Genomic DNA, 27,712 nt, shown 5'->3' with positions numbered 1-27,712 from the left:
AGAGACGTGATATTTTTAGTCTGGAGGATGCACCTCTTTCCACCCTTGTCTTTTTGTCTGATCTTTAATGTATCAATTCTGTCATGTCTATTTCTGATCTTCGGTTTTAGATGTTCTTTTTCTATTTTGATCTATTGGAAAATCTTTCTGCTCTCACAGCTGGTCTAAGGAGAAGCTTCAGGCTAAGCCGCAAGGATCATCAGGGTTCTACCAAAGAGTCTCATTCACCGGAGTCTGCAGAGAATGAGTTCCTCATATATGAAGAGGTGACCCTACATCAGATGAGACCTCAAGATAAACCAAGACTTGTGGTGCTGATAGGTAAGATTCGAGGGATTTCAGAGCAATCTAAATGACCAAATCTTTGCTTGTCTTCAGAATGTAATTTCCTTTGGGGGGTTCTCTCTCTCTCTCTCTCTCTCTCTCTCTCTCTCTCTCTCTCTCTCTCCAGGATCTCTTGGTGCTCGGATCAATGAGCTGAAGCAGAAGGTGATTGCTGAGAATCCTCATCGGTATGGTGTCGCTGTACCACGTGAGTTTACTCTTTCGATTAGTTATTAAATTGAAATCTTACTTAAAATCTTAATTAAAATCTTACCTACATTAGAGACTGTGGCTTATACATTAGAAGCTCAATCAAAGTAGAACTTGTTCTTGCTTCAGTTCGATGGCCTGAAGTTGAAGAGCTTCTAATCTCAATAACTATATGTCATATATTGCAAATTCAAATATGTGACATTAACTGAAATGATTGTATACTTTGTATAATAATTTTCTAACAGACACAACAAGACCCAGAAAGAGCCATGAGAAGGAGGGCGTAGAATACCACTTCATCACCAAGCAGGCCTTTGAGGCTGACATACAATCTAATAAGTATGTTATATGAAATAGTTTTAATATGTTGGATGCATTTTTGGTCAGTATTGTAAAACATCTGTGTGACATTTTGTTAAGGGCATAGTTCACCCAAAAACTTGAATACTTTGGCTACCATCTATCGTAACTGCATGAAACGTTTCTTATTTGTTTTGAGAAAGAAAGTCATACAGGTTTGGAACGGCGAGCGTGAGTAAACAATGAGAGAATTGTCATTTTTCGGTGAACTATCCCTTTGATAAGTGTTATAAAATTTTATTTTACTGGCGTTTTAATTGATGACAAATGCATATTGTGTATGTCCAGGTTTATTGAACATGGTGAATATAAGAATAACCAATATGGGACGAGTCTGGAGTCAATCCGGAGTGTCCTGGCGAGAAATAAAGTGTGTCTGGTAGATGTTCAACCTGAGGTAAATGTAGCGTTCTCTTATTTTTACTATTGTCAGTTTATTTGCTTTTCTCTGTATTTCTGATCCTCAGATCTTGTGATATGTTGCTATTTTGCCAATTATACTATTTTAAAGTCTCGTAATTTTGTTTTGGAGGTTTCCTACAACAGCATCAAAGGTCAAAAAACAGTTTCATTTTTCTCATAATATACATTGCACATCACCACATTGTTCAATGATTCTCTAACGAATCGATGGATGAATCACTCTCTCTAAATCCCTCCTTTCCGTGAGCTATTCTGCTCTGATTGGCCATATGGCACAGTCTGTTGTGACTGGTCTACCGCATACAGCGCCTGTTGGAAAACGACCATTACCATAATAACTTCAGCTCTGTCCTGAGGCTTACTACAGCTCAGCGATTGTAAACTAAAGACAGTAATGATGATGTCGATTTTACCATATCAATCCGAGCGCGAGACTCGAGAGTCCGAAGATGAAACATTGGAAGAACTAGTTATTCAACCTTAACCTCCATTGCAAAGAGGACTTGAGCAGGATGTCTTTTAGTGAAACTACTCATTTTGAGGTACTTTTATAAGATAATTCCTCAGCATTAACAAGAGTATTTCCATCAACAAACCGATGTGAATTTATTGCGGTGCACATGCGGGAACTGTGTCAATAACAGCTGTTGTGGCAAAAACAATAATTAAACAATCATCATCACTGCAAAAGAGACACCAAGAATCAAATTGTATTTTAAAAGATATTTATTCTCTTGCAAGAGGCTTAGTCACAAAATCACAGCAGCTACCCCGTGACGTGAGCAAGACCTGACTCCCAGCCCAGGAAATTCCCTTCTTATACTCCTTCTTCAAGGTCTTTTCTCTGTAGTTTTCCACTCACCCAGCATGGCCACATCCACATCACATTTAGAATAGAATGAGCCCTCTAACCCCCCTTGGCTAAATTATCTTCCATACCTAAAGAGTTAAAGGTTCTTAACCATTTGTCTTACTGTGTGTGTCTTGCTTACATCAGGTGTACAAGCATACATATATCCTGTTCACATTCCACAATATAGACATGTGACACATTATGTTGCAATATATGTTGAAGATCAATGGAAATCAAATTTTTCCATTACACAGCGCATAAATTAAATTAGCCGAGCACTAACGTGAATGACTAATGTATCATAAACGTTTGTAAAACAAATCTTGCTCCATCCTTTATCTTTACTCAAAGTAGTAAGAACGACAGACCATCTGCATTAATAGACACAGTTTTAGGTAGTAGTGGCCCTCAGATGATTAGCAGAAGTATATCAGTAAGACTGATAATGTGAGTTACCCAGTTAGCCGGAGACCTACACAATATAAAATACAAAACTATCTGTAATGCAGTTCAGATGTTACGGGAAGAAGGAGGTGGGAACCGGCGAACATTCAAATATTTTAATAAATAAATAAACCAATACAAAAATGAAAGTATAAGCCAGCAGCCCCTCGCGGACGACTGCTGGCCACACAAAACACGAACAAAACATAACATAAAACTCAGGCCTGTTCCTCTCTCGCTCTTCACTGTCGTCGCTCCTCCTTTATGCTTCCACTCCTCCGTGAGAGATACGAGACCGGTGCGTCGCGCAGGTGTGGCTCATCAGTAATCACGCCACTGGCCTCGTGCCGCTCTCCCACGGCCCTCGGCCTCGTCCTGCTCGCCACACTATCTATTTTGAACACCAGTAGAAAATACATCAATAAATATTCTGAGCAAGCTGATCCAAATAAACTGGGTACTGACCCATCTTTCAAGAGCAAGCATTTTTCGAATCCCGCGTTGAACTCTGAGATTTAAAGGATTAGTTCACCTCAAAATGAAAATTTACTCACCCCAATGCCATCCAAGATGGCCATGTCTTTCTTTCTTCAGTGGAATAGAAATTAAGTTTTTTGAGGAAAACATTTCAGGATTTTTCTACACACAACGGAGTTCAATGGCATCCAGAATATTGAAGTTCAAATCAATGCAGTTTCAAAGGGCTTTGAAGTGCTGCTCTGCACAATCCCAGCTGAGGAAATGGGGTCTTATCTAGTGAAACGATCTGTCATTTTCTTTAAAAAAAATTACAATTTATATACTTTTTAACCACAATTGTTCGTCTTGTGCTGGTCTGCGATGCGCCACGCATTGCGCCATCACGTTGTAAAGGTCACGCATCACGTCATCTATCAAGCTATTTGTCTGTGTACTCGAAAAATTCCATCTCATTTTCTTTTCCAACTTCAAAATCGTCCGACATCTTTGTTTTAATTTATTATTATTATTTTCTTCTTTTTTTTTTGTAACCTTTCCAACGTGATGACGTAATACGTGGCGCGTCGCAGACCAGCACAAGACCAGAGAGTGTCTAATAAGGGGAGAAGTTTCACTCTCAGTAAACTTCCGGCTTCTGAACTGGTTGCAGTTCCACTCTGGTTCCATATGAGGGCGCTCACAGGACGAGTGCAGAATGAATGGAGGTCTATGGTGCTATACCTCTCAAAATCCACTTTTCTCAGGATATAATTTTTTGTCTAATTTGAATGTTGTATTCGAAAGGAGATGCAAAGAAATTACACATTGCTGGGTGTTAGATTTTTTAGAGTCACTTATTTGCTTTAAAATGGTAAATGGTAAATGGACTGCATTTATATAGCGCTTTCACAGACCCAATGGCCACCAAAGCGCTTTACAATATTGCCTCACATTCACCCATTCACTCACTCATTCATACACCGACGGCGGTGAGATACTGCTTTACGGCAATCCTTCAGTCACTTTGGTGCTTTTGCGCTCTGCACTTTCTTTTCTCTTGAGGCATCGACAACACAGCTAACACAGGTAAATACACGTGCTAGAAGAGTTTTTGTTTTGTTTGTTTCTGGTCCCGCTTCGGATGCCACGATGCCATCAAGCGGTATCTCTGGTCGTAATCAGTCCTTCACTGACCAATCAGCGTTCATTAGCAGAATGCTAGCCTGTTATGGGCAACAACAATTCAACCTGTAAGAAATCGAAAGGACATAAGTACTTGTTCATTCAACTTTCAACCTATAACCCATGTTGAACTTGCAAAACTTACAATCAAATCTGAGATTTCTCAACTGCAATCGGGTGAAAGAGACAAATTTAGCCGTCTAGCCCCATAGACTCCCATTCATTTTGCACTCATGGGCGATCGCCCCCAGTGGAACTCCGTAGATGGGCTCTGACAAGTCCGGCAAGAACTTCAGATGGACAACATGCATGACTACTTGAACCACGACATTGACTACGCAGAATTCATGCTGTGTGAGGAAGAATTCCCCTGTCTTCCAGAAACTCCATTTAAGCCCCCTGCCATCAAACAACGCAAGACCGAGAGTGCTGACACAAATGCCATCCTCTCACAACTCGGAGAGCTTTCGAGGCTGATTAATAATTGCTTGGATGCTTTGGGAAAGATGGTAGGGGAAAACTCACGTGTGATCGCTAGTATGAAAGAAGCGATTAACGAAAATACCAGGTGAAAATACAAGATGTCATTGACTTTATGAGTGCCGAAGTAAAAGATTTGAAAGTCAAAATCGGTGCGACTGAGTCACTAGCCAAAAGAGTCGACTTTAACTTGCATGAACAGGAGAAACGGCTTCTGCACCTTGAGGCTTACTCACGTCGGTGGAGTCTTAGAGTTCATGGGGTACCGGAAAGTGAACAAGAAGATGCCCGAAATAAGATCATTGACGTTTGCCAGCACCTTCTGCCAGACGCGAAAGACGAACTCCCGGATGCTGTGGACACCGTTCATCGCCTGGGTCGCAAACGACTGAACGACAGCAAGCCCAGAGGAATCATCGTCCAGTTTACCACCCGTTTTCAACGCGACGCGGTCTGGCGCGCTGCTAAAGATTCAAATTTTCTTAAAAACAACAACCTGAAAATTTCCGAGGATCTGTCTCCTGCGGATAGAGAACGAAGAAACAAGCTATGGCCCGTAGTGGAAAAGGCGAGAAAAGAGAACAAGCGAGCTCACTTTGTGGGTGGAAGAGCTTTTGTAGAGGGATCTGAAGTATTCCCTTCTGACTAATGGGTTTCTCGTTTATTCTGATCGTCTTTTGATGTTAATATTGCTTCCATCCTCTTGGCTGGTTGGCGCTCTTCGATATTCTTGCCTATCATCAGTCTACAGTTCTTCCCAGGACACTGAAGACACTCACCTGGCGTTACTACACTCTTGGTTATGTAAGACATTTAAAATGCTGCCTTTTCACGTGGTTTAAATAGTTCTATTTTAGAACGTGTTACAGTTTTTATTTTATTTTTTATATTGAGACGTTCTAGTATGTTTCAGACATTTGTGTTGTCTGGCTTGTATAATACAATACAGTCTCATAATGACCTAATCAATCTGGTATACTTATGTTATCAAATTTCATTGAAAGTATTGCTTAATTGGAATTTCATACTGTATTTCAATATCTTATTCATATTTTTTGAGTTGCGGTTCTCGTCATGCTCATCTCTTGACCGGTTAAAGTTCTTTACAACAAGTTACTTGTTTTGCTTGTCTATTCAATTTTGTTTGTTTTTTCTTTCTTTTCAATTTCCTTTCTTTTACTTCATGTATTTATCTGTTGTTTCTTTAAATGCTAGAGGGCTAAGAAATCATACTAAGCGAAAGGCTGTTTTCTTATATCTCAAGCAATTCAAATCAGATTTTTGTTTCCTCCAAGAATGCCACTCAACTGTAGAGGATCTTAATTTCTGGAGGTCACAATGAGGACTGGACATATGGATGTCTCATGGTACGACACATTCAGCTGGTGTATGCATCTTAAAAAATCAGTTTAAAGGTAAGGTGTTACATAATGTAAGTGATTTAGATGGACGTTATATGTGTCTCGTTACTGAAATCTCAAATTTGACGTGTATACTTGTTTGTGTTTATGGCTATAACCAGCAGAAAGAAAATGAAGCCTTTATTAGTCGTTTAGAGAAACGTGTTAAAATTATTAACTAAATTCCCAAATTCCATCCTTATTTTTGGAGGAGATTTTAATGTGGCTTTAGATGGCAGCATAGACAGATGGCCTCCAAAACTCCCTGACAGTACTAGTTTATACTTGAAAATGTTTATGCAAAGATTCTCATTGATCTTGACTTGATTTGATCGATAGTTGGAGAGTGTCACATCCCTCTCAAAAGATGTTCACATGGAGTAATAACTCTCTTTCCTCACAATCCCGAACTGACATGTGGCTTATCTCTAAAGAATTATGTAATGCCTCTACTGACATTTTGCCATCACCATTTTCTGACCACAAGAGTATCTTTATTCGTATCCATTTTTCTGCCTCTGACAATGTGCACGGATTCTCTTCTTACTGGAAACTTAACAACTCCATTCTCTCTTACAGGGAAGTAGAAGATGAAATTAACAAGATAATTCACACAATTTGGAATAAAGCAAGAGAGGAGAATAGTTACAGCAGCAACTGGGAATTTACTAAATATGAAATTGGCAAATATCTTAGGAAATTTAGTACTGATTTGGCAAAAAAGAAAAAAACTGATAAATTCTGTTGTATGCAAAATCACCAATCTTTTATCTAAAAATGTGGATGATTTACTTGATTGTGAAAAAGCAGAATTGGTTGATTTACAGTGAAAATTAGACAACATATATAAACATAAAGCTGAAGGGGCATTTATTAGATCGCGCAGAAAATGGATTGAAGAGGGTGAACAAAACTCAGCATATTTTTTCAGATTGGAAAGACAGCAAGCTAAAAACAACCAAATTCAAAAACTAATAATATATAGTAATATAAGTGATGACCCTTAAAGTATAGCAAAGTTCTGTGCCGAATTTTATAGTGATTTGTATACTTCTACATTTTCCCAACAACATATGAATGATTTCTTTAATTCTTTACCTAATATAAACCAGTTGAGTGATTTAGATAAACACTTTTGTGACGCCTCTAGCACATTGAAGGAGATAGAGGAAGCTATTAACTGTTTAAAAACCAACAAATCTCCCGGAACAGACGGACTCAGCTCAGAGTTTTACAAGCTATTTAATCACAGTATAGCACCATTCTTGTTAAAGGTATATGAGGAAAGTATAGACAAAGTATTACTTCCAGCCACATTAAGTCAAGGATTAATAACTCTTATACCAAAATTAAATAAAGATCCCCTCTTAATTGACAATTGGCATCCAATTACACTATTAAATAATGATTATAAAATAATAGCTGCAGTCCTAGCAAAAAGATTAAAATATTTTTGATTAAATGTTTTGAACTCTATAATTGACAAAACACAGTCAGGATTTATGCAGAAAAGACACATTTCTAATAATATACGGCTAGTGTTAGATATGTTAGACTATTCAGAATTAATTGACAATGATGGCTTCATTTTTTTTTTTAGATTATTACAAAGCCTTCGACACATTGGAACACAAATTTTTATTTCAGGCTCTTCGAAAAATCGGCTTTGGCGACTTTTTTTGCAGAATGGTCCAAATGCTATACATAAACGGAAACAGCTCAATTAAGCTAAGTAATGGTACTTCACCTAGATTCTTTTTAAAACGAGGAGTTAGACAAGGATGTCCAGTTTCCCCTTACCTATTCCTAATTGCAACACAATTCCTTAGCGTACTTATTAATGAGAGTTCTTTAAAGGGTATCACAATTGGCAACACTAAAATAAAAATGAGTCAGTTAGCGGACGATACAGCTTTATTCTTGAATGATTCTTGACAAATTCCAGTGGCTTTGGGTATTCTTCAGTCCTTTTCTAAAGCCTCTGGATTAAATCTAAATTTTAATAAATGTGAATTGCTACCTATTAAAGATTTATTTACTATTTACTGTTAAAAATAGGGTAACATATTTAGGTATACAAATTACTAAAGATGAATGTACGTGTTCAGCAAACTTCAAACCTATTATTACCCAAACTCAAAAAAAAAAATGCAATTGCTTGTTACAAAGGGATCTGTCCTTAAAAGGTAGAACACTGCTCACTAAGGCAGAGGGTCTGTCTCGGCTGGCCTATGCAGCCCAGTCTCTTTTTTTGTGGACAAGACCACTTCTAAATTAATTAATGAGGTTTTAATAAAATTCTTATGGAAAAATAAATCTCATTATATGAGAAAATCAGTCATATTAAACTCTTATAATAGTGGTGGTTTGAATTTTATTGATTTTGATTCCCTCAACAATACATTTAAAATTAATTGGCTGAATCAGTACCTAGACAAACCACCTTCTATCTGGAATGTTTTTCCTCAACTTGTTTTTTCACAACTTGGTGGCATTCATTTTCTCTTAATGTGTAATTATGATGTAACCAAACTCCCTATCAGACTCTCCAACTTTCATCGTCAGCATGGGCACTAATTTATAAACAACTTTTCACCACAGAGATGTTTTATTTGGAACAATAAGTACATTTTATTCAAGAATTAGTCTCTATTTTATGATAATTGGTTCAGTAATGGTTTATTTTTGATGGAGCAGTTGTTTAATAAGCAAGGTCTTTTGTTCAGATATTCAGAATTTCTTTCCGAATACCAATAACCCCAAAAGAATTTGCTACAGTAATGGGTGCTATTCCCTCTGGCTTATGTATGCTTTTTAAATCTGTAATTACTCCACCCCAGTATCTACTACATCCTTTCCTAAACCTTGTGATACTCCTGTTGGTCAAATTTGTTTTTCTCAGTTGAAAGCTAAAAACATTAAATTTGGATCTTTATTTCTTAAGAATTTGATTTCTGTTCCACCTGTTATTTCCTTTTGGAATAATCTGTTTGTTAACCTTAATTGGAAAAAAAATCTGGTCTTTACAGCAGAAATTCTTTCTCACAAATAAAGTGAAAGAAATCTCATTTAAGCTCATACACAGGTTTTATCCTGTTAAGAAATTTATACAAAGATTTAAGTCTGACATTGAGCTAACATGCTCTTTTTGTTTGAATTCTGATGAAACAGTGGTTCACTTATTTTGGTCGTGTCACTACACTCAGAAGCTTTGGAATGATATTGATGTATTTGTCAAGTGTAAGATTTGGCCAGGCTTCTCAATACATATGAGAAACATTATATTTGGGTATTTTGACTCAGACCCCACAAACGAAAATATCTGTTTTGTTATTAATTTAATTATTTTCCTAAGCAAATTCTAAATTCACAAATGCAAATTTTCTAACTGTAAACCTGTCTTCTCTGTCTTCTTAAAAGAAATAGAAAATTATCTAAATGTGATTTCAGTATCTACTAATAAGAAAGCTATAAGGACTGTTAGAATTTACACTGCCTTTGATCTCTTCATGTGGACATCTCTATGTGATGTAATCTGGCCTTACCTCTTTTTTTTTATATATATATATATATATATATATATATATATATATATATATATATATATATATATATATATATATATTATATATATGTTTTTTTTTTTTTGTCCTATTTGCTGTTGTCTTCTTTATTGATGTTTTGGTTTATATTATGTGATGTATACTTTCTATTTTGTATGTTTCCGTTCTCAGCATTAATAAAAAATAAATAAATAAAAACAAGATGAACAATTGTGGTTAAAAACTATATACATTTTTATTTTATTTTTAAAAATGACGATCGTTTCCCTAGATAAGACCCTTATTTCTCGACTGGAATCGTGCAGAGCCCTTTGAAGCACTTCAAAGCCCTTTGAAACTGCATTGATTTGGACTTCAACGTGTGTAGAAAAATCCTGAAATGTTTTCCTAAAAAAAATTAATTTCTTTTCCACTGAAGAAAGAAAGACATGATCTTGGATGGCATTGGGGTGAGTACATTATCAGGAAATTTTCATTTTGAGATGAACTAATCCTTTAAGAAGCAGTCGTCAGTAAAATGACATTTGAGGGCTGGTCAAGTTGTACACGGATGGACAACGTACAACACATTTTGCAAATGTATCTTCTAGTGACGTAGAACCGTAAAGCAGTTGGATTCGAAACACAAACAACTCGTAAAGGTAGTTCAGAGTCGATTCTTTCTTTTGGGAGACAATAACTTTATTTATCTTGCACTTTTGACTTTACAACTTTGCAGAACGTTTACATTCACAAACAGCTATATTACACACTGAATGAAAGGGAATATTTGAAAAACCATAATGGGGCACTTTAAGGTGCTTAGCAACCAAGTTGCCTATGGTGGGCTCTAACCATCTGGGGTGGTTATCACCATCTTACCACTTCCAAAGTGTCCACTAGATTCTTTAGTGCTTCCCTTCCTTAGCTGTACAGCATCAAGACACCTCTCCCAAGTTACTCTTTGCAGTAATAAGGTTTATTAGCGGCCGGGAGTTAATTCAGACACAGCAACTCTAAGACCAGAAAAATACACACAAATTTATACCTTGCAGGTTATATTAAAAAATAACCAAGTTACACACGGTTTGCACGAGCCGAACAGTTTCTTAAATTTGATTGGTTATACTCATCTGGGCTGACAGTGGCACCTGACACCTTCCTGGTGCCAAACAATGATGTCTAGACTATTTAATCAAATCAGATTTGATCAAATAGACTATTTAATCAAAATGACATATTTAAACATATTTTTTTCTGTGAAAATAATTTCTTCATGGCTTAAAATAGCTTGAATTTAACTCTACACCCTTGCTTCATGTAGTATACGCCAAACCATGAACATGCAAATTAGCTTTTTAGCGATTTTAAGAAGGGTTGTGATTTTTCTGTATTTATATAGATTTACGTGCCTGAAAAGTATGACCCACGTGAATGCGTAAATCCTCACATAAATTGCATAATGCATTTGTATTGTATTGAAAAGAATAGATTTGACATTTTGAAAAATAACTCCCTGATCCATGGGAAAAAGTCATGTGGTTTAGGGGTAGATTATTGTATAATATTCAGATTTGTAAGTCACTTTGGATAAAACTGTTTGCTAATAAATAAATGTAAGTGTAAATGGTGATCTCTTCCACAGTGGTAAGGTTTCTGCTCAACCTTATCTGGATTTGAATCTGGATATGAATCTGTTATCAGCAGAGACTCTGGTGTTGATTGAAAACCCATGCTATGATTTTTATTTCCTTTTACTGTAATGCTCAGGCTCTGAAAATCCTCCGTACGGCAGAGTTTAAGCCATATGTGATCTTTGTAAAGCCACGCATCCCTGAGATTCGTCTGCAACGGAGCTCTCCCACATCACCAGTAAGGGGTGACAATGGACAGATCACGGTGAGACTGATTTATATCACCATACTACTCAAATGGTGCTTGTAAATCTCAGTCATTCAACTCTTAAATTGTACACAGTTGACAAAAATATTTTGGGTTACTTGACTATAACCATGTTCCCTGAAAAAGTAGGAATGAGAAGCTGTGCTTGATTTAAGCGCTATGGGAAAACATCTTTGTTTGACCGGTTGTGAACACGTGTGGCAAACATGTCAAGAATTTGCCACTGATGATGACGTCATCGGAATGCGCACGTCAGAGGCTATAAATAGAGGTATATTTGTCTGAAGAACATTCTGGACAGGCCCCCAGTGCGGCAATAAAGTGCAGCATCTTTTTCCTGCTTTTTTTATTGAACAGGATTACAGTCAAGTAACCTGAGACGTTGCCTTTCAAAAGCTACTCTCAATGCTGCACTTGATTTAAGCACTATGGGAACTAGAATAATTATAATAACGGAATACCAATGTCGCCGCACTGTACCCCTCAAGGTTGTGTAGTTTGTGTGCACAAACACGTGTAGGGCCTCGGACATGAACTTGGGATATCGACTTATGGACATGTAAGCCCGGAGTAACATGAACATCGAAGCTATAAAATCGAATAAATGTGTGCGGAGAGTACCAGCCTGCTGCATCACATACTTGCTGCAAGGGGGCGTCTCTTGCTAAAGCCCTGGAAGATGCAACCCCCCTGGTAGAATGAGCCGTAACACCTAGAGGCAAAGCTTGACCGCGCATCATAGGCTAGGGCAATAGCATCCCTTACCCAATGTGATACCCCCCCCCCCCCCCACGGTTACAGCCCCCAACAAGTATTTTAGAGCCCATAACAACTGAACAGCGGCTCTGACTTTCACCACTGGCTAGTGCGGTGGACGTAATTCTGAAGAGCATGAACTAGACACAGTGAGTGGAGTCTCTCCTGCTCCAGCAAAGTGAACAGCAGAGGACCGAAGGCTTCAAGGATGGAACTTTTGGAAGATAGTCGGGGTGAAGGTGCAAAATAGCCTCGACCAATCCAGGGGCAAAATCTAAGCAGGCTGGCAAAACCGACAGAGCCTGCAAATCCCCAATGCTCTTTAGTGAGAAGATAGCGATAAGGAAAACCAGGAGGAAAACTGTAGGAGCATTAATTATTTGATATATATTATTGGTTATTCACTGTCACGTGGGCACAGGTGATCACTTCCATTTTCTTTATTATTTCCTTCGGCGGATTATTTGAGGCCGTGTTTGGAAGGGGCGGAAGCCAACTTTCTGTTGACCGTATTGCTTTGTTTTAATATATGTCAAGCTGAAATAAAAGTAAAATCAGATAAGATCGCCAGTCATTTGTTTTGTTAATGATATGACGACACAAGCCATCCCGCTACATAGCCTCTATGTGGCTATTGGATGCCTGAACACCATCTTTAGCGTTAGCCCCTCAAGGACCACGTCTAAATCCCATGAGGGAACTTTTACAGTCAGGGAAGCGTTTGTCGTTAGCATACTGCGACAACAACATGCACCTAGAGTGGGACTCACGGTGAGGAACCGGGGTCTGAGCCACATAGAGAGGGGACAAAGCCTGCAGCATGTAACCCTTACCATAAAAATGGATTTTAGAAATGGCACGAAGCCATTACTCTTATTTGCCTCTGGGGAGCCCTTGGACGAAATCCCCTGGTTCTGAGCCACAGCTGAAACAGTTTCATGTGCAGAAGGCCCAAAGGCATCACAGTGGACAAAGCTGCCATAAGACCTAGAACTCTTTGAAAGTGTTGGAAAGTAATTTCCTGACCTAGCCTAATATCGCTCCGGTTAAGATGGACTTGACGCATGCGGGGGAGAGCTGTGCCCTCATGGTGGCCGAGTCCCATACAACCATTAAATACGTTGTCCTCTGGGCAGGAGAGACAATGCTTTTCTTGGCATTGAGTCTCGACCTCAGAGATACAAGATGAGTGAGGATGACATCCGATGACGAAGCGCAAATTCTTGAGACTGGGCCAAAATCAGTCAGTCGTCTGTGTAATTTAAAACACGTATGCCCTGGAGTCGCAACTGATCCAAAGCCTCCATCCATGCATTTTGTGTATGTGCGGGGTGACAAGGCTAGGCCGAATAGAAGAACCCAATATTGGTAAGCTTCGCCCCCAAAAGCAAACCTCAGGAACTTCCTGTGTTGTGGAATTTCTAAATGAAAATTGAGGTCAATAGTGACAAACCAATCTTTGTGTTGAATTTGAGACGCATATAATTTTGACTGTCAAAATTTTGAACATGTTGAACAGACTGCGAAGGTCTAGAATTGGTGACGTGGAATGTGGAGGATGGTGCACAAACTGTATTCGTTTTCCTACGGTTCTCAATACCCAAGCAGATATGTTTGGCAGTAGTTTCCACGCTGCCACCTTCTGCGAAAGGAGCACCAATTTTGATGCAACGTCTGGTAACGCAATGATGGGGGAATGTTAAATATCCTGTGTCCTGGAAAACGGCAGGAAGCAACCAAATATTTAACATTTCTCTGGAAACTGCTGCCCCACGAAACACAGGAGGTGGCAGGGATGGAACAGCGGTGGAATGAGGGTGTCAGGAAAGAGCTACTTAGTATATTTTTACGTGCCCCATCTCGCAGGGCTTTTTTTTTCCTAGCAGGTCAGCTTGGTGTGCCTGCCATGGTGTGCAGAGCGGCACCAGCATGACCCAATGACTTCCCTACCACCGTGAATATTGTTCTGCACGGCTTGGTGGGGAGAGCTGACTTTTTAAGTGACGATGAGCTCTCAGGAGAGATAACCCACAAGCGTCTCTTCCAACTGGGGCATCATCGTATAACCACGTGCCCTTGCATCCACAATAGTTGAATAAGTCGACGTCGAGTGCACAAAGATGTGAACAATCAGGCTTCCCCCATGAAATTGGGGTAAGTTGTCATGAAGGTCCTTGAAGAAGGGGAGAGAGCGTTGCTGAGGCCCTTCCCCCTGGCCACCGTACAGAAATCTGCTCTAACTTCGAGTGCTTGCTCTTTCTCCTGTGGCCAGTCTAGCTGTAATTTGGCCACTGCACGAGTGACCACCTCAGGTAACTGCTCATGTGCTTCATCACTGTGGGAGTAGCGCTCAGAGGTGGCGTTCTCAAAGTCCATTTCCAGATGGCTATTTCGAACAGCCAGAAAAGATATTAATACAAGCATCTAACTTTTCAAATCAGTATTAAATCATTTCTCATAATTAAATGCAGCCAAATATCAACCAGACAAGTAAAAACGGTCTGGATGTAAGGCTGAATATAGTTATTTTCATATTAGAGCAGTTTCAACAAAGAATCATGAAATCATAGCTTGCAAACACACACAATTTCTTTGAATGCGATCATAGGAACAAGAGAGAATGGGAATCTCCCGTCTACTCAATTCCTTTATTTACATATATTTACATATATTATTTACATATATAGTGGACCGGTTATCTGTGCGTTGCTTTGGTAGACGCGAGATCCGAGCCACTAGATTCTTTATTGACAAGAGAATCCACGTCCTCAGCAGCAGACGAGAGCATGTCACAATCCTGTGAGAGAACGAGAGAAAGGGAAGGATCCGCCACCCTCTCCTCAGCCAGATCAACTCGCGACATGATTCTCTTTTCTTTTTGTTTTCAAAGAAAGAGGAAAAGAGTGAGAAAAGTCTTTTTCCTGCTTGACAAAACTAACTCCTAGCAAAAGGAATAGTTTGAGAACAGTTTTGAATAGCACACACAGCACACAATGCGGTTCTGAAGACAAAGGAAAACAATGAGTGCACCTGTCACACGTCTATTTACAGCCTCTGACGTGCTCATTCTGATGACGTCATCACCATAGGTTATTTAAGCCAAATTCTTGGTGTGTTTGCCACATGTTCACAAGCATTCAAACAAAGATGTTTTCCCATAGCATTGAGAGTAGCTTTTAAAAGGGAATTTTTTTTTATATACCTCTTTCTCTCTCACATTGTGAAAAGGATGAAGACCTGCAGGAAATGAGGCAGTCAGCCGAGCAGATGGACCAGCAATATGGCCATCTAGTGGACAGGGTCCTAGTAAAGGAGGACTCTGCCAGCGCCTGTGTAGAGCTGAGGAATATTCTGGAACGACTTGAGAGGGAGCCGCAGTGGGTGCCTGTCAGCTGGGTCCGATCATGATCCTCCCTCCACCCTTCCTTAAATTTAAACACTCGCATATGGTGTATTGAAAACATAGACCTCTCTGCCTCTTTCTGAGTCTACTGTCTGCCAGTTTCTGTTTCATCCTGTTTGACATAAGTAATATAAAGCAAAATAAAAGTGCCGTCTGAATTGTTGAAAGTGCGCTACTAAGATTTCTGTTGATAAGATTTTGCATGAAAGTACCGTAGCATTGACAAGAAATGTTTAACTATTAGCTGAAAGAAATAATGTTCTGTCGAAAAATAATGGTTGTCCTTATTTCTGTCGAGTGAGCTGCACAAATAAACATCAAACGAGGACAGGACCACTTGAATGAGAGGACATCACTGACTCAGGTTTACTCACTGTGTCAAAGGCATGGTTTGCCAGGCAAACCCGTCTAGTGTGAAAGTCTATTGTTTTATCTTCATCTGATGCTGACTGTGTATGTTTAGTCAAATGTAAATGGGAATGATGTAAAATAGTATACTGTATATTTGCAAAAGTGTTTATACCTGTGTAAAATAAAATTTCGTATTTGGTCACAGCCTGTCATAATTTGGATGTAATTGTCAATGTTTTTGTATAAAACTGATGACTGTTGATGTCTGTGTAGTTCAATTACACATTAAAGTCACAGAGCATGTCAATGTTTTTAGGGCCATACAGTACCGTTATGAATGTGTACCATTTTTGAATGTGAATTGTTATAATAAAAATAAAGACTGCATCTCTTTTTTGAACTTTTTTATCAGAGAGAACAACATAAAAAAACATTATTAAATAATATTTAATTATATTATTAAAATATCTATTAAATAGTATATATTATTTCCAAGGAGGAGAGACATCAGCAATGATCTTAGAGAAGCAATTATGGCTGCCATCAATCTGAGAAGGGTTGTACAGCCATTTTCCTACAATTTGAAGTCCATTATTCTACAGTTAGGAAGATTATTCACAAGTGGAAAACATTCAAGACAGTTGCCAATCTTCTCAGGAGTGGATGTCCCAGCAAATTTTCCCAAAGGTCAAACTGCAGTGCTCAGAGAAATCGCACAACACCCAAAAACTACACTTCAGACTCTACAGGCCTCAGTTCATGGCAGTACAATTAGAAAAAAAAAACAGGACAGTGTAATGTTTTGGTTCATGTCAGTCATGTTTCATGTCCTTGTCGTGTGATTCCCTGTTAGTCATGTGTTCCCACCATGTGTTCCCTTGTCTGATATGTCATGTTGTCATTGGTTTATTGTATCATTGTTCACATGTGTCCCTTGTCTTGTCTTTAGTCTGTGTATTTAAGCCCACGTTTGCCATGTGTCTTTGTTTTGTATTTTGTTTGTTTGAGTAGCTGCTGTTGGTGAGTCTTGTGTGCCATGCCAAGTCAAGTCTTTGTTTTGTAGATTGTAGTTTGTATTTTGTTTTGTTTTGGATCTTTGAATAAACTACTCTTGGGTTCTACAAACTTGCCTCCAGTGGATCCCTACGTTACAGACAGGTATGGCTTCTTTGGAAGGGTTGCCAGGAAAAAGCTTTTACTCTCTAAAAAGAACATGGACTAACAGCGTAGGTTAGCAAAGTTGCATCTGAACAAACCTTAGGACTTCTGGAACAATGTCAAGTCACCTTTATTTATAAAGTGCTTTTAATACAAATTGTTTTTAAAGCAGCTTTACAGTGATAACAGAAAAATAATGCAACAAAGTTTGTTTCTGCTGTACAGCAGATCTAGAAGAAAATAGCGTCATGGTTCAACTTAAGTTCATTGATGGTACATTTTTGTTGTAAACTTTATTCGTTTAGTTCATTTATATATACTGAAGCCGCTCTGGAGAAAACAGTGATGTGATCGTACAGCTCAGTTCAGTTCTCATATAATGGTGTCAGTGCAGGCAGATCAAAAATATTGTTGAATATTAAGTGTCCCCAACTAACAAACCACACGACAACGACATACGACAACGTATCGACATGACAGCCATTGACAGCGACAGTAGTAAGGAAATAAGACTCCATCAGGTGACAGAATGGAGAGAAGAAAAAAAAAACAGTTGGCCTCTGGCCAACGAACGAACAGTGTGACTATTATTAAGGCAGCATTAGAGGTCAGAAGTCAGATTGGATTGGAACATTCAGAATATTTATCCAGTTCTATCTGGTAGAAGATCAGAGTCATCATGCTGGTATGGAGACGGGTTTGTTGAGGATCAGTGCCAATGGCTGTCGTGTCGATGAGGCCATCACAGGGGAGAGTCTAGTTGACACAACCTCTGCTGACACTTCAGGGATGCATTGTGATCGTGTTAAGGTGCAGGTCCTCCATCTGATCTGGATACGGCCCGGAACCAGCTGATTACATCATGCGTTGTGGTCATGTCTAGGCGCAGGTCCACCATCTGATCTGGATACAGCCTGGATCCAGCTGACTACATCATGCGCTCTGGTCGTGTCTAAGCGCAGTTCCACCATCTAATCTGGATACGGCTCAGGTCCGGCTGACAACAGTAAACCTCGGAATAAACAGAAAGACTACTGTAACATTAGCATAGATGCCATCCTTCTTATAATGTAACGAGTACATCATGTGTTATAGGAAGTGTTCCCTGTTCCTTTGGACAGACAAGACCAACGTGGAGATGTTTGGCCATAATGCACATCGCCAAGTTAGGCTAAAACTAAACGCAGCATATCAGCACAAACACCTCATATCAACTGTCTATCACGCTAATGGAGGGTTGATTTATTTTTGGCTTGTTTTGCAGCGACAAGACCTGTGCACCAATGAGTCGACCATGAACTCCTCTGTATACCAAAGTATTCTAGAGTCAAATGTGAGGCCATCTGTCTGAAATTGTCATACAATAGGACAATTATCTCAAGCACACCAGCAAATCTACAACAGAATGGCTGAAAAGGAAAATAACACTGTGGGTGTTACACTGGCCCAGTCAAAGTCCAGACCCCAACGCAATTAAAATGCTGTAGCGGGACTTTCAAAGAGCTGTGCATAAACAAATGCCAGCAAAACTCAATGAACTGAAGCAAAGTTGTAAAGAAGAGCAGGCCAAAATTCCTCCTGTTACTGTCACACAGAAAAGAATTCCTTCAAATTATTGCTGTTAAAAGTGGCTCTACAAGTTATTGAATCATAGGGTGTACTTAGTTTGTCACCCATGCTTTTCCATTTTGGCTTTATTTTTTGTTAAATTATGACACGGTGTAATATGTAATTTGTTGTTGTTCATCTGAGGTTGTATTTACCTAATTTGAAGACCTGCTAATGAACAGAAGATTTTTATTATGTTCTGATACGTAAAACCATAAAATTATAAAGGGTGTCCTTTCTTTGTCTACATTATTGTGTGTGTGTGTGTGTGTGTGTGTGTGTGTGTGTGTGTGTGTGTGTGTGTGTGACCACACAGGGTGTGTGTGAAGCGTCTAGTGCAGTAGTGTAGTGGTGCTGGTAGTTAGTACATGCTGTGCTCTCTGCTTGTTACTCTGCTTACAGCTGTTGCCGCTGGCTAGCCTTCTTGATAGAGGGTGAAAAGAGGAGCCGAGTGCGTAAGCCTCCTTCTGCCAGTACAGAGCCTCTCCACCACCAAGACTCCTGTAGTGCCGCCTCGGGGCCACACACGGAAACTGGGTATCATACGATCCCAGGCTAAACTACAGGGGATCTCGGAGCAGCAGTGGGCCCCAGAGACGCGGTGTGCAGGCCCACCACTGTGTGGACATGCCCTGGCGCCCGTCAACCACTGTCCCAGCTATGGGAAAATAGCCCCACTGCCTTGTGGTTAGTCTGTTGAGATAAGGCTAAGGGAGCATACCCTGACAGAAAAGCAATGCGCTGGAGGTGCGCAATAGGCGGGCCTTAACAGATGAAGTACCCGACAGCCTCCTGCAGCCAAGATGGGGAACCGGTTGTCCTGGGATCACCCTTGCCATCGGGATTAACCTCATCATGGTGAAGATAGTGCTACTGGGGATGGCGCACCTCCTTTGGCACTTTAAAACCTTCCTTGCGCAGGTTTCCACCTCTGACCACGGTGACAATACCTGGACCTTACATATGGTTAAAGTCTGACGGCGATGGGGAATCTGACGACGGGGGCAGGTTTGAATAGACTGGGAGCCCTTAGTCAGAGCCCTGCACGGCAGCGGCACAGGGTATTTGGTCGCTATCAACTGGGACTGAGTGGCAGGTGTTTCGGCAGACCCCTGTGCGACTGAGCAGCCCTATTTAGGGACCGCACTGCTCACCCCCATTGGGGAAGGGCCTAGAAAAGGTGGCCTAAAAATTGCCCATTCAACCATTTACCTGGATAGGTTACCGCGCCTATCGGGTTATTCCACTACTGCGGTCGAAATAAGAAAAATAAGAAACAATACCATTTAAAACTGGCAACATGGAATGTAAGGACTCTCCTGGACTCGCATGGCATCTCTGACAGACCTCACAGGAGAACAGCCCTGATCTCTGCTGAGCTGAGCCGCTACAACATCGACATTGCTGCCCTGAGTGAGACTAGGCTTCTGGATGAAGGATCTCTAACAGAGGAAGGGATGGGCTATACCTTCTTCTGGAAAGGTTTCCCCCCAGGTGGGAAACATCTTTATGGAGTAGGACTGGCCATCAAAAACACGCTTCTACCAAGTATCACAGAAACACCTGTAGGCATTAGTGAAAGGCTAATGACCCTCCGTATCCCCCTGTCAAAAAAGCGTTATGCCACACTTCTCAGTGCCTATGCACCAACTTTGCCATCTGAAAATGAAGCCAAGGAATGCTTTTATCAAGCACTGGATGAAACTCTTCGCCGGATCCCTAAGAGTGATAAGATCCTCTTGCTCGGGGATTTTAATGCTAGGGTGGGACAGAACTACAGGGTATGGAATGGAGTACTAGGTAGGCATGGCATTGGCAGGGAGAATGCAAATGGTATGAGGTTACTTACTCTTTGCTCTGAGCATAACCTTACCATAACCAACACCATCTTCCAGCAGAAGGCAAAATATAAGACCTCGTGGATGCACCCTCGCTCTAAACATTGGCACATGATTGACTTCATCATGGTGAGGAGTAATGACATCAAGGATGTTTTCATCACTCGTGCCATGAGAGGTGCAGAGTGCTGGACTGACCATCGTATGATTGTGGCCAAGCTCAATATGGAAGTACGTTCCCCTTTGCGGCGGGAAAAGTCCAAAAAAAAGAGGCTAAATTGTAACCGCTTTGGAAACATAGAAGCAAGAAGTGAGTTTCGACGTCTCCTAGCTGAGAAGTTTGGGGAGTCAGAAAATTGTCTGAGCTCAGAAAACACAATGGAACAACAGTGGAACTATATTAGCTCTGTGCTCTATGATGCAGCAGCCAAATCCATCGGCTATAAGAGCAAGAACCACCAGGACTGGTTTGACGATAACTCAGACATCATCCACAACCTGCTTAAGGATATGCGGAAAGCACACCGGGAAACTTTAGACAACCCTTCATCCATTGAAACTAGACAGCATTGGCAGGCAGCTCGGAGGAAAGTGCAAAAGGATATACGGGCCATACAGAATGAGTGGTGGACTGAAAAGGCACATGAAATCCAATCCTTTGCAGATAAAAATGACATGCATAATTTTTATAATGCTGTCAAAACCATCTACGGTCCAACAAATCGCTGTGTCACTCCCCTGAAAACAGCTGATGGTCAAACACTTCTGAAGGACCAGAATAGTATCCTATTGAGGTGGGCTGACCATTTTGACACCCTGCTTAATCAGGACTCTGATGCAGACCCCACCATCCTGGACGAACTGCCTGAACTTCCTCCCATCCACAATCTCAGTCTACCACCAACGTTCCAGGAGGTTCTATCATCTGTCCGTTCCCTTAAGAACAACAAGTCCCCTGGCGCTGATAACATCCCTGCTGAGTTACTGAAGGAAGGAGGGTACATATGTATGCGCACCCTCTACCAGTACATCACCCAGGCCTGGACTGATGAGAACATCCCACAGCAATGGAGAGATGCAAACATTGTAGTCATCTATAAGAACAAGGGTGACAAGGCTGTATGCGGCAATAGCAGGGGCATATCACTCCTTTCTGTTGGTGGTAAGGTTATGGCCAAAGTGCTGCATCAGAGACTTATTAACAACATCACTGAGTCAATGCTGCCAGAATCACAGTGCGGGTTTAGAAAGAACAGGAGCACGATCGATATGATCTTCACAGCCCGGCAGCTTCAGGAAAAGTGCCGGGAGCAACATCAGGACATGTTTATGGCCTTTATCGATCTCTCGAAAGCATTTGACACTGTGCAAAGGGAGCTCCTATGGGCTGTCCTCCTCAGGTTTGGATGTCCAGAAAAATTTGTTAACATCCTCCGCCAATTCCATGATGGGATGACTGCTCGGGTGACCATAGGCGGACAAGAGTCCGAGCCCTTCCCTGTACGCACAGGGGTGAGGCAGGGGTGTGTGTTAGCGCCAGTGCTCTTTAACATCTTCCTCCTGTGTGTCACCAAGCTTCTCCACAATGAGATTGAAAACAGCAGTGGTGTGGCAGTGGACTTCAGATTAGATGGCAACCTCTTTAACATTAGGAGGCTAAATGCAACAACAAAAATCAGTAGAGAGCAGGTCCTGGAGCTACAGTATGCAGACGACTGTGCTTTTGTAGCCCATACTCCGGAGGATCTTCAAACTGTGCTTGATGTGGTGGTGAGGGCGTACAGCAGGATGGGGCTGACTGTCAACACCACCAAGACAGAAGTGGTCTGCCAATGGACTTCCAATGTCCCACCCACATCTACTGCCTTCACTGTTGGAGATGAACAGCTGTCAGTAGTGCCATCTTTCAAATATCTGGGGAGTTTTCTCTCTGAGGATAGCAGCATCGATAATGAAATCAAGAGCCGCATTAAACAGGCATCAGCTGCCTTTGGGAGACTTCGATGTAGAGTCTTTCATAATAAGAACCTTCATCCCTCCACAAAGGTCGCCGTGTACCAAGCGGTCTGTGTCACCACCCTCCTCTATAGCTGTGAAGCATGGGTAACCTACTCTCGTCACATCAAGTCTTTAGAGCACTTGCACATAAGCTGCCTTCAGCGCATTCTGGGAATTACCTGGCGCGATCATGTGCCTCACACTGAAATACTTAAAAAGACGAACTGCAGAAGTATTGAGGCCATTATTACCCAGCGCCAACTGCAGTGGTTGGGGCATGTGATAAGGATGCCCCCATGTCGGCTTCCCCGCAGAGTGCTATATGGTCAGTTACATCATGGTCAACGCTCAGCTGGGGGTCCGAAGAAGCGCTATAAAGATCAGATGAAGAACGCCTTGAGAAAGTGTAAGATCAGACCTGAGGATCTGGAGGATGTTGCTGCTGACCGCACCATCTGGCGACAGCTATGTGGAGATGGGGTTCGTACACTAGAGATGGAGAGGACAACCAGAAGACAGCAGAAGCGAGCCAGGAGAAATGCAGCCATAGCTGCCACTGTGACCACCACCACCATCACATACATATGCCCCACCTGCAATAGAGCTTGTGGGTCCAGGATAGGACTGTTCAGCCATCAAAGATCTCACCGTTAAAGGCGTGGACGTCATCATCGGATTTCGATGGACAACCGAAGAAGAAGAAAGAAGAAGAAGTGTGTGTGTGTGTGTGTGTGTGTGTGTGTGTGTGTGTGTGTGTGTGTGTGTGTGTGTGTGTGTGTGTGTGTGTGTGTGTGTGTGTGCTCTTCTCTCTGGTCTTCATATAGCCTCTATAGTTCAGTGACTGCTAATACAGCCATCGAGCAGCAGATGGTAGTAACAGGCTTTAGAGAACTTGTTAGTTATAAGTAAACCTCAAAGCAAGACAGGCAGATGATAATGAGACAAAATGGATAATTTTAAATACCTCTTTTTGTTTACTTTTGAAGTTGCAATTTTTCAAAGATACAAAAGTATCTTCTGTCAATTCAAGAGCTATTGTTGTAACTGAATTAAAAATATCATTTGAAAACAACATTTATAAACACTTAAAATACCATTTAGAATTTATGTGTAATATTTTGGGCTCATAGGAGTCTAATGGACTCTTACACATTCTGATTAGATTACACTGGTTGCTTCTCTAAATACTACTATTCTTGCAATAGCTCTGTAAATATTGCCACACTATGCAAAACTACCCACACTTCAGCTGGTCTACCTCAGGTCACTGAGGAAGTGACTACGTAAAAAAATAAAAATAAATGACTGACTGAAATGACTAAATGACTAAATCCTTGCAAGCTCTGTCTTGTTTTGGACTCTCTTTGGCTGAATACATGTTTGCATGACTGCTGATATCAAGCACACTCCCTGCATTGTTCAACCTACCTCAGGAAATCATCTATAACCAACACCAATCGTTGTGAAAACAATAAGCCTGAAAGTCAACCCAATACTCAAAATGTTAAATAAAGCCCCAAACATAGTTATAGACCTGTTTATGTGAGGTAAATTAATTCTTACTGACCATCATCATTAACAGTGTAAAGAGAATGTGATTTGATTAGTGTATTTCAGCATTATGCTGATGGCCAGCTGTAGCTAAATTGATTGTGAAGGCTGTCTGTGCGCTTCCTGTTTTGCAAGTGTGCTTAATGGACCAATCGTTGCTTGAAGTTTCCACTCTTGAGATAGAGACTAAAGTATTGGCAAAACTGTCTCAGACGTATCAAAAGGAGTAGAGGACCTTCTTAAAAGGTAAAAAATATATTATGTTTTGTCCAGACATCAGTTTTTTGAATGATTATACTTGCAGTGGACTCAAAAACGTTTATTATTATTATTATTATTAATATATTTGTTGATTATGTGTCTCTCATTTCAATGGATTTTGAAAAACTTTAATTATGAGTTGTCTTTTTCTGGCCCCTGCACTTATCCAAAGCATTAACTATAATAAAATATTGACCAAGCAATAATTCTTATATTAATTGCCTTCAAAAATCATACAAAACAATAACATAATTGACAAAAAAAGGCTTGCTCATTCGCGTGTGTGTGTTTGTTTGTGCGTGCGCATATTTGTGTGTCTGTTTTCCCGGAAGATGGCAATATCCGAAATCCTTATCTTTTTGGGGACATTTTTTTGGAAAATACCTTATAAATCATCATACTGAGTGATGTTTTTTGAAAATATAAAAATGACAATATAAAAATATAAAAAGTTTTCTGTGATGGCTAGGTTAAGGTTAGCAGATAAAATATACAGTTTTTATAGTATAAACATCATTATGTATATGGAATGTCCCCATAAAACATGGAAACCCAATGTGTGTGTGTGTGTGTGTGTGTGTGTGTGTGTGTGTGTGTGTGTGAGAGAGAGAGTGTGTGTGAGAGAGAGAGAGAGAGAGAGAGAGAGAGAGAGAGAGAGAGAGAGAGAGAGAGAGAGAGCTTTTATTTTACTTGTTTAATATTATAAGTTGTATAAGTGTTTATAGCCCAAGTCATAGGTGTAGCCACGGGTTTGCCAGCCTGCCAGGGTGTACCGGTGCCACCCACAGTGGCAGCTGGCACACCTAAAAATAGATGTAGAATTAAGTCTTAAAAAAAAAAAAATATATATATATATATATATATATATATATATATATATATGTATGTATATATATAAACTCGGACTATTGTTGTTTACTTACAATATTTGTAAATTGAAACTGTAATTTAATTTTTAAATTAATAGCGTAAAAAAAAATATCTGCCAACATTCGGACTGCCAACCAATCCGCAAACAGCCGCTGACGTTGTGCTGTTGAGGCTCGCGCAGAGGAGAAATGGAAACGCAGTTCACAAGAAACTTAATGAACATACAGCGGTCTAAAAATTCATGTGGAGTTTTTATATTTATAACATAATGATATAATACGGTTAACATCACACGACCATGAGTGCTGAATACCATCACGATTGAAAATGTGACACTTCATATGACAGTTCAATAAACAAGTAATAAATATCAAGTCACATACATTTTAGACACAATATTGACTGTTTTTGTTCTATTTGTGCAGCGAAAATAGTTTCAAACAAAGATCACAGCAGAACCACAGCACATCTCACCGGAACACATTACTGAATAGAGAATTATCAGCGCTTTGAACGAATCGGTTGAGTCAAAGATTCAATGACCCATTAACCAACTGCCTCATTCCTGAACGATTCAGCTGTTTGAACAAATCATTTGAATAAATTACTCAATAACTCACTCATTAAGACGGTCACCTGCCGCCCTCTAGGCCTACTGGTGGTTTAGTTTCGTGTTTAAAAGTAGGCTATCATTCTTTCCAATATTTAATATTTGTATATTAAAAAAATATTTAAAACAATCTCATAACATTATTTAATGCAGTTGTAATTTTTCAGTGTAAATTAATTAATTTGATTGGTAACAGCCATATAGAGTCAATTGAATTTATTGATCAAATTTAAGAATTTAAAATGAAAGGATTAGGGAAAAATGCTCTTTATAAAGGTTAAAATATCATAAATATGCAGATTTAAATATGTAAAAGCTGACTGAACACTGATGAGAATATTGCTTCAGAATAAATTATTTGTACAACACACAAAAAACAAATCCTATTTTTTTCTGGACAAGCAATTTTTTTACTTGGACAAGTGAATGACCAATTTACTAGTTTGAAGGACAAGCACATGAAAAGGCTTAATGTTGATCCCTGAGTTATATTTTATATGGGCCTAGTATTATGGTTATGTGGCGAGCCTGAGTATAGTTTTACACATCAGCCCAGTCTATTCTGTAAAGTTAGTGATATGCCGGGCCGGGGTTTTTTTTGCACATTAATCTGACTAAATGTGGCACACCCAGTTATTCTTCTGCACATCCAGAGACGGTTTTCTGGCTACACTAGTGAGTTAACCTTATCAACATCATGAAATACTGTACTCTGTATTTTGTTCATTCTTATCATAAATAATAGTCATCTTGTGATAATAATGCATTATACACTTCGTAAACTGTTGCGATATGGATCTGGCTAATGTAGGCCACATTACTCAATAGACTGCTGTCATTGCAACATAGGCCTACAGTATATTGACCATCCACTGTGACAGCAATAAAGCATGACAGCTTCATAAATGTTTAACACCCACAAATGACAGATTGGTATGAATGCTCTGTGAATAATCTTTAACACCAATACCTTGATCTCACTTTTATGAACAGGGTTCCCACTCATTTTGACCAATGATTTTCCATGTTTTACAGACATTCATGATTATGGGGTAATGTTTCTAAAAAATATTTCAAAGTGATTACACTCACAAAGAGAAATTTCTAGCACAATTGGAAAATTCAGAATTTTCCCCCCATTTCCCTGATATTTTTTTACCTATTTGCATGTAGATTATAAAAGTGTAAACTTGACAAGCTAAGGGGAAGGGAAATGACAGGCCAGATTCAAGCCTGCATCTCCATGAGCCATTATGTTACGAGCATATGAATTACCGACTGTGCCACAACTCAAACAGCAGTTTCCTTGTTGTGTCACAAGTTGGCTAAGCAAGCCTATTAGACTTGCAAAAATGTGACAAACTAACAACCACCTTATATCTAAATGTGTGAAGACCGCAGCACTTCAAAATATATTTATAATATTTATAATCATACAGTGACACTCATCTATGCAAAATAATAAAGCAAAGGAAATTACTCTGATCCACAAACCGCGCGTCATCGGATCTAAATTTGGGTGACGCTCTTCTCCCGCCTCTATAACAGCTCTCACCGCTGGGCTGATCTGCCAGTGCCTTGCACGCGCGCCATGGCTGATTTTTTCTTGAGCGCTGATTGCTGGGGCACTTCGCTCTCGTGCTCTCCTATTGGCTCTCAGGATGGGTTACCGTGAACCAATGCGCTCAGAGGCTTGATGTATCAGCTGAACGCTCGCTTGACTTTT

General features: G+C 40.0%; 1 protein-coding gene across 1 annotated transcript in view; it reads left to right on the top strand.

The window, feature by feature from the left end:
- Positions 1–15,746, top strand: part of mpp3b (MAGUK p55 scaffold protein 3b) — a gene marked incomplete at its 3' end in the record, with an annotated part of 82,418 nt that extends 66,672 nt beyond the window's left edge. Inside the window, exons 14-19 of the mRNA XM_081392911.1 lie at positions 160–321; positions 452–532; positions 783–876; positions 1,186–1,294; positions 11,451–11,579; positions 15,567–15,746. Coding sequence (XP_081249037.1) covers positions 160–321; positions 452–532; positions 783–876; positions 1,186–1,294; positions 11,451–11,579; positions 15,567–15,746 — 755 coding nt within the window. The remainder of the gene's footprint in view (positions 1–159; positions 322–451; positions 533–782; positions 877–1,185; positions 1,295–11,450; positions 11,580–15,566) is intronic.
- Between the last annotated feature and the right edge of the window lie 11,966 nt (positions 15,747–27,712).

Source organism: Scardinius erythrophthalmus, assembly GCF_964197995.2.
Source record: "Scardinius erythrophthalmus genome assembly, chromosome: 18".
NCBI lineage: Eukaryota > Metazoa > Chordata > Actinopteri > Cypriniformes > Leuciscidae > Scardinius > Scardinius erythrophthalmus.
This window is presented reverse-complemented; position numbering and strand designations above follow the sequence as displayed.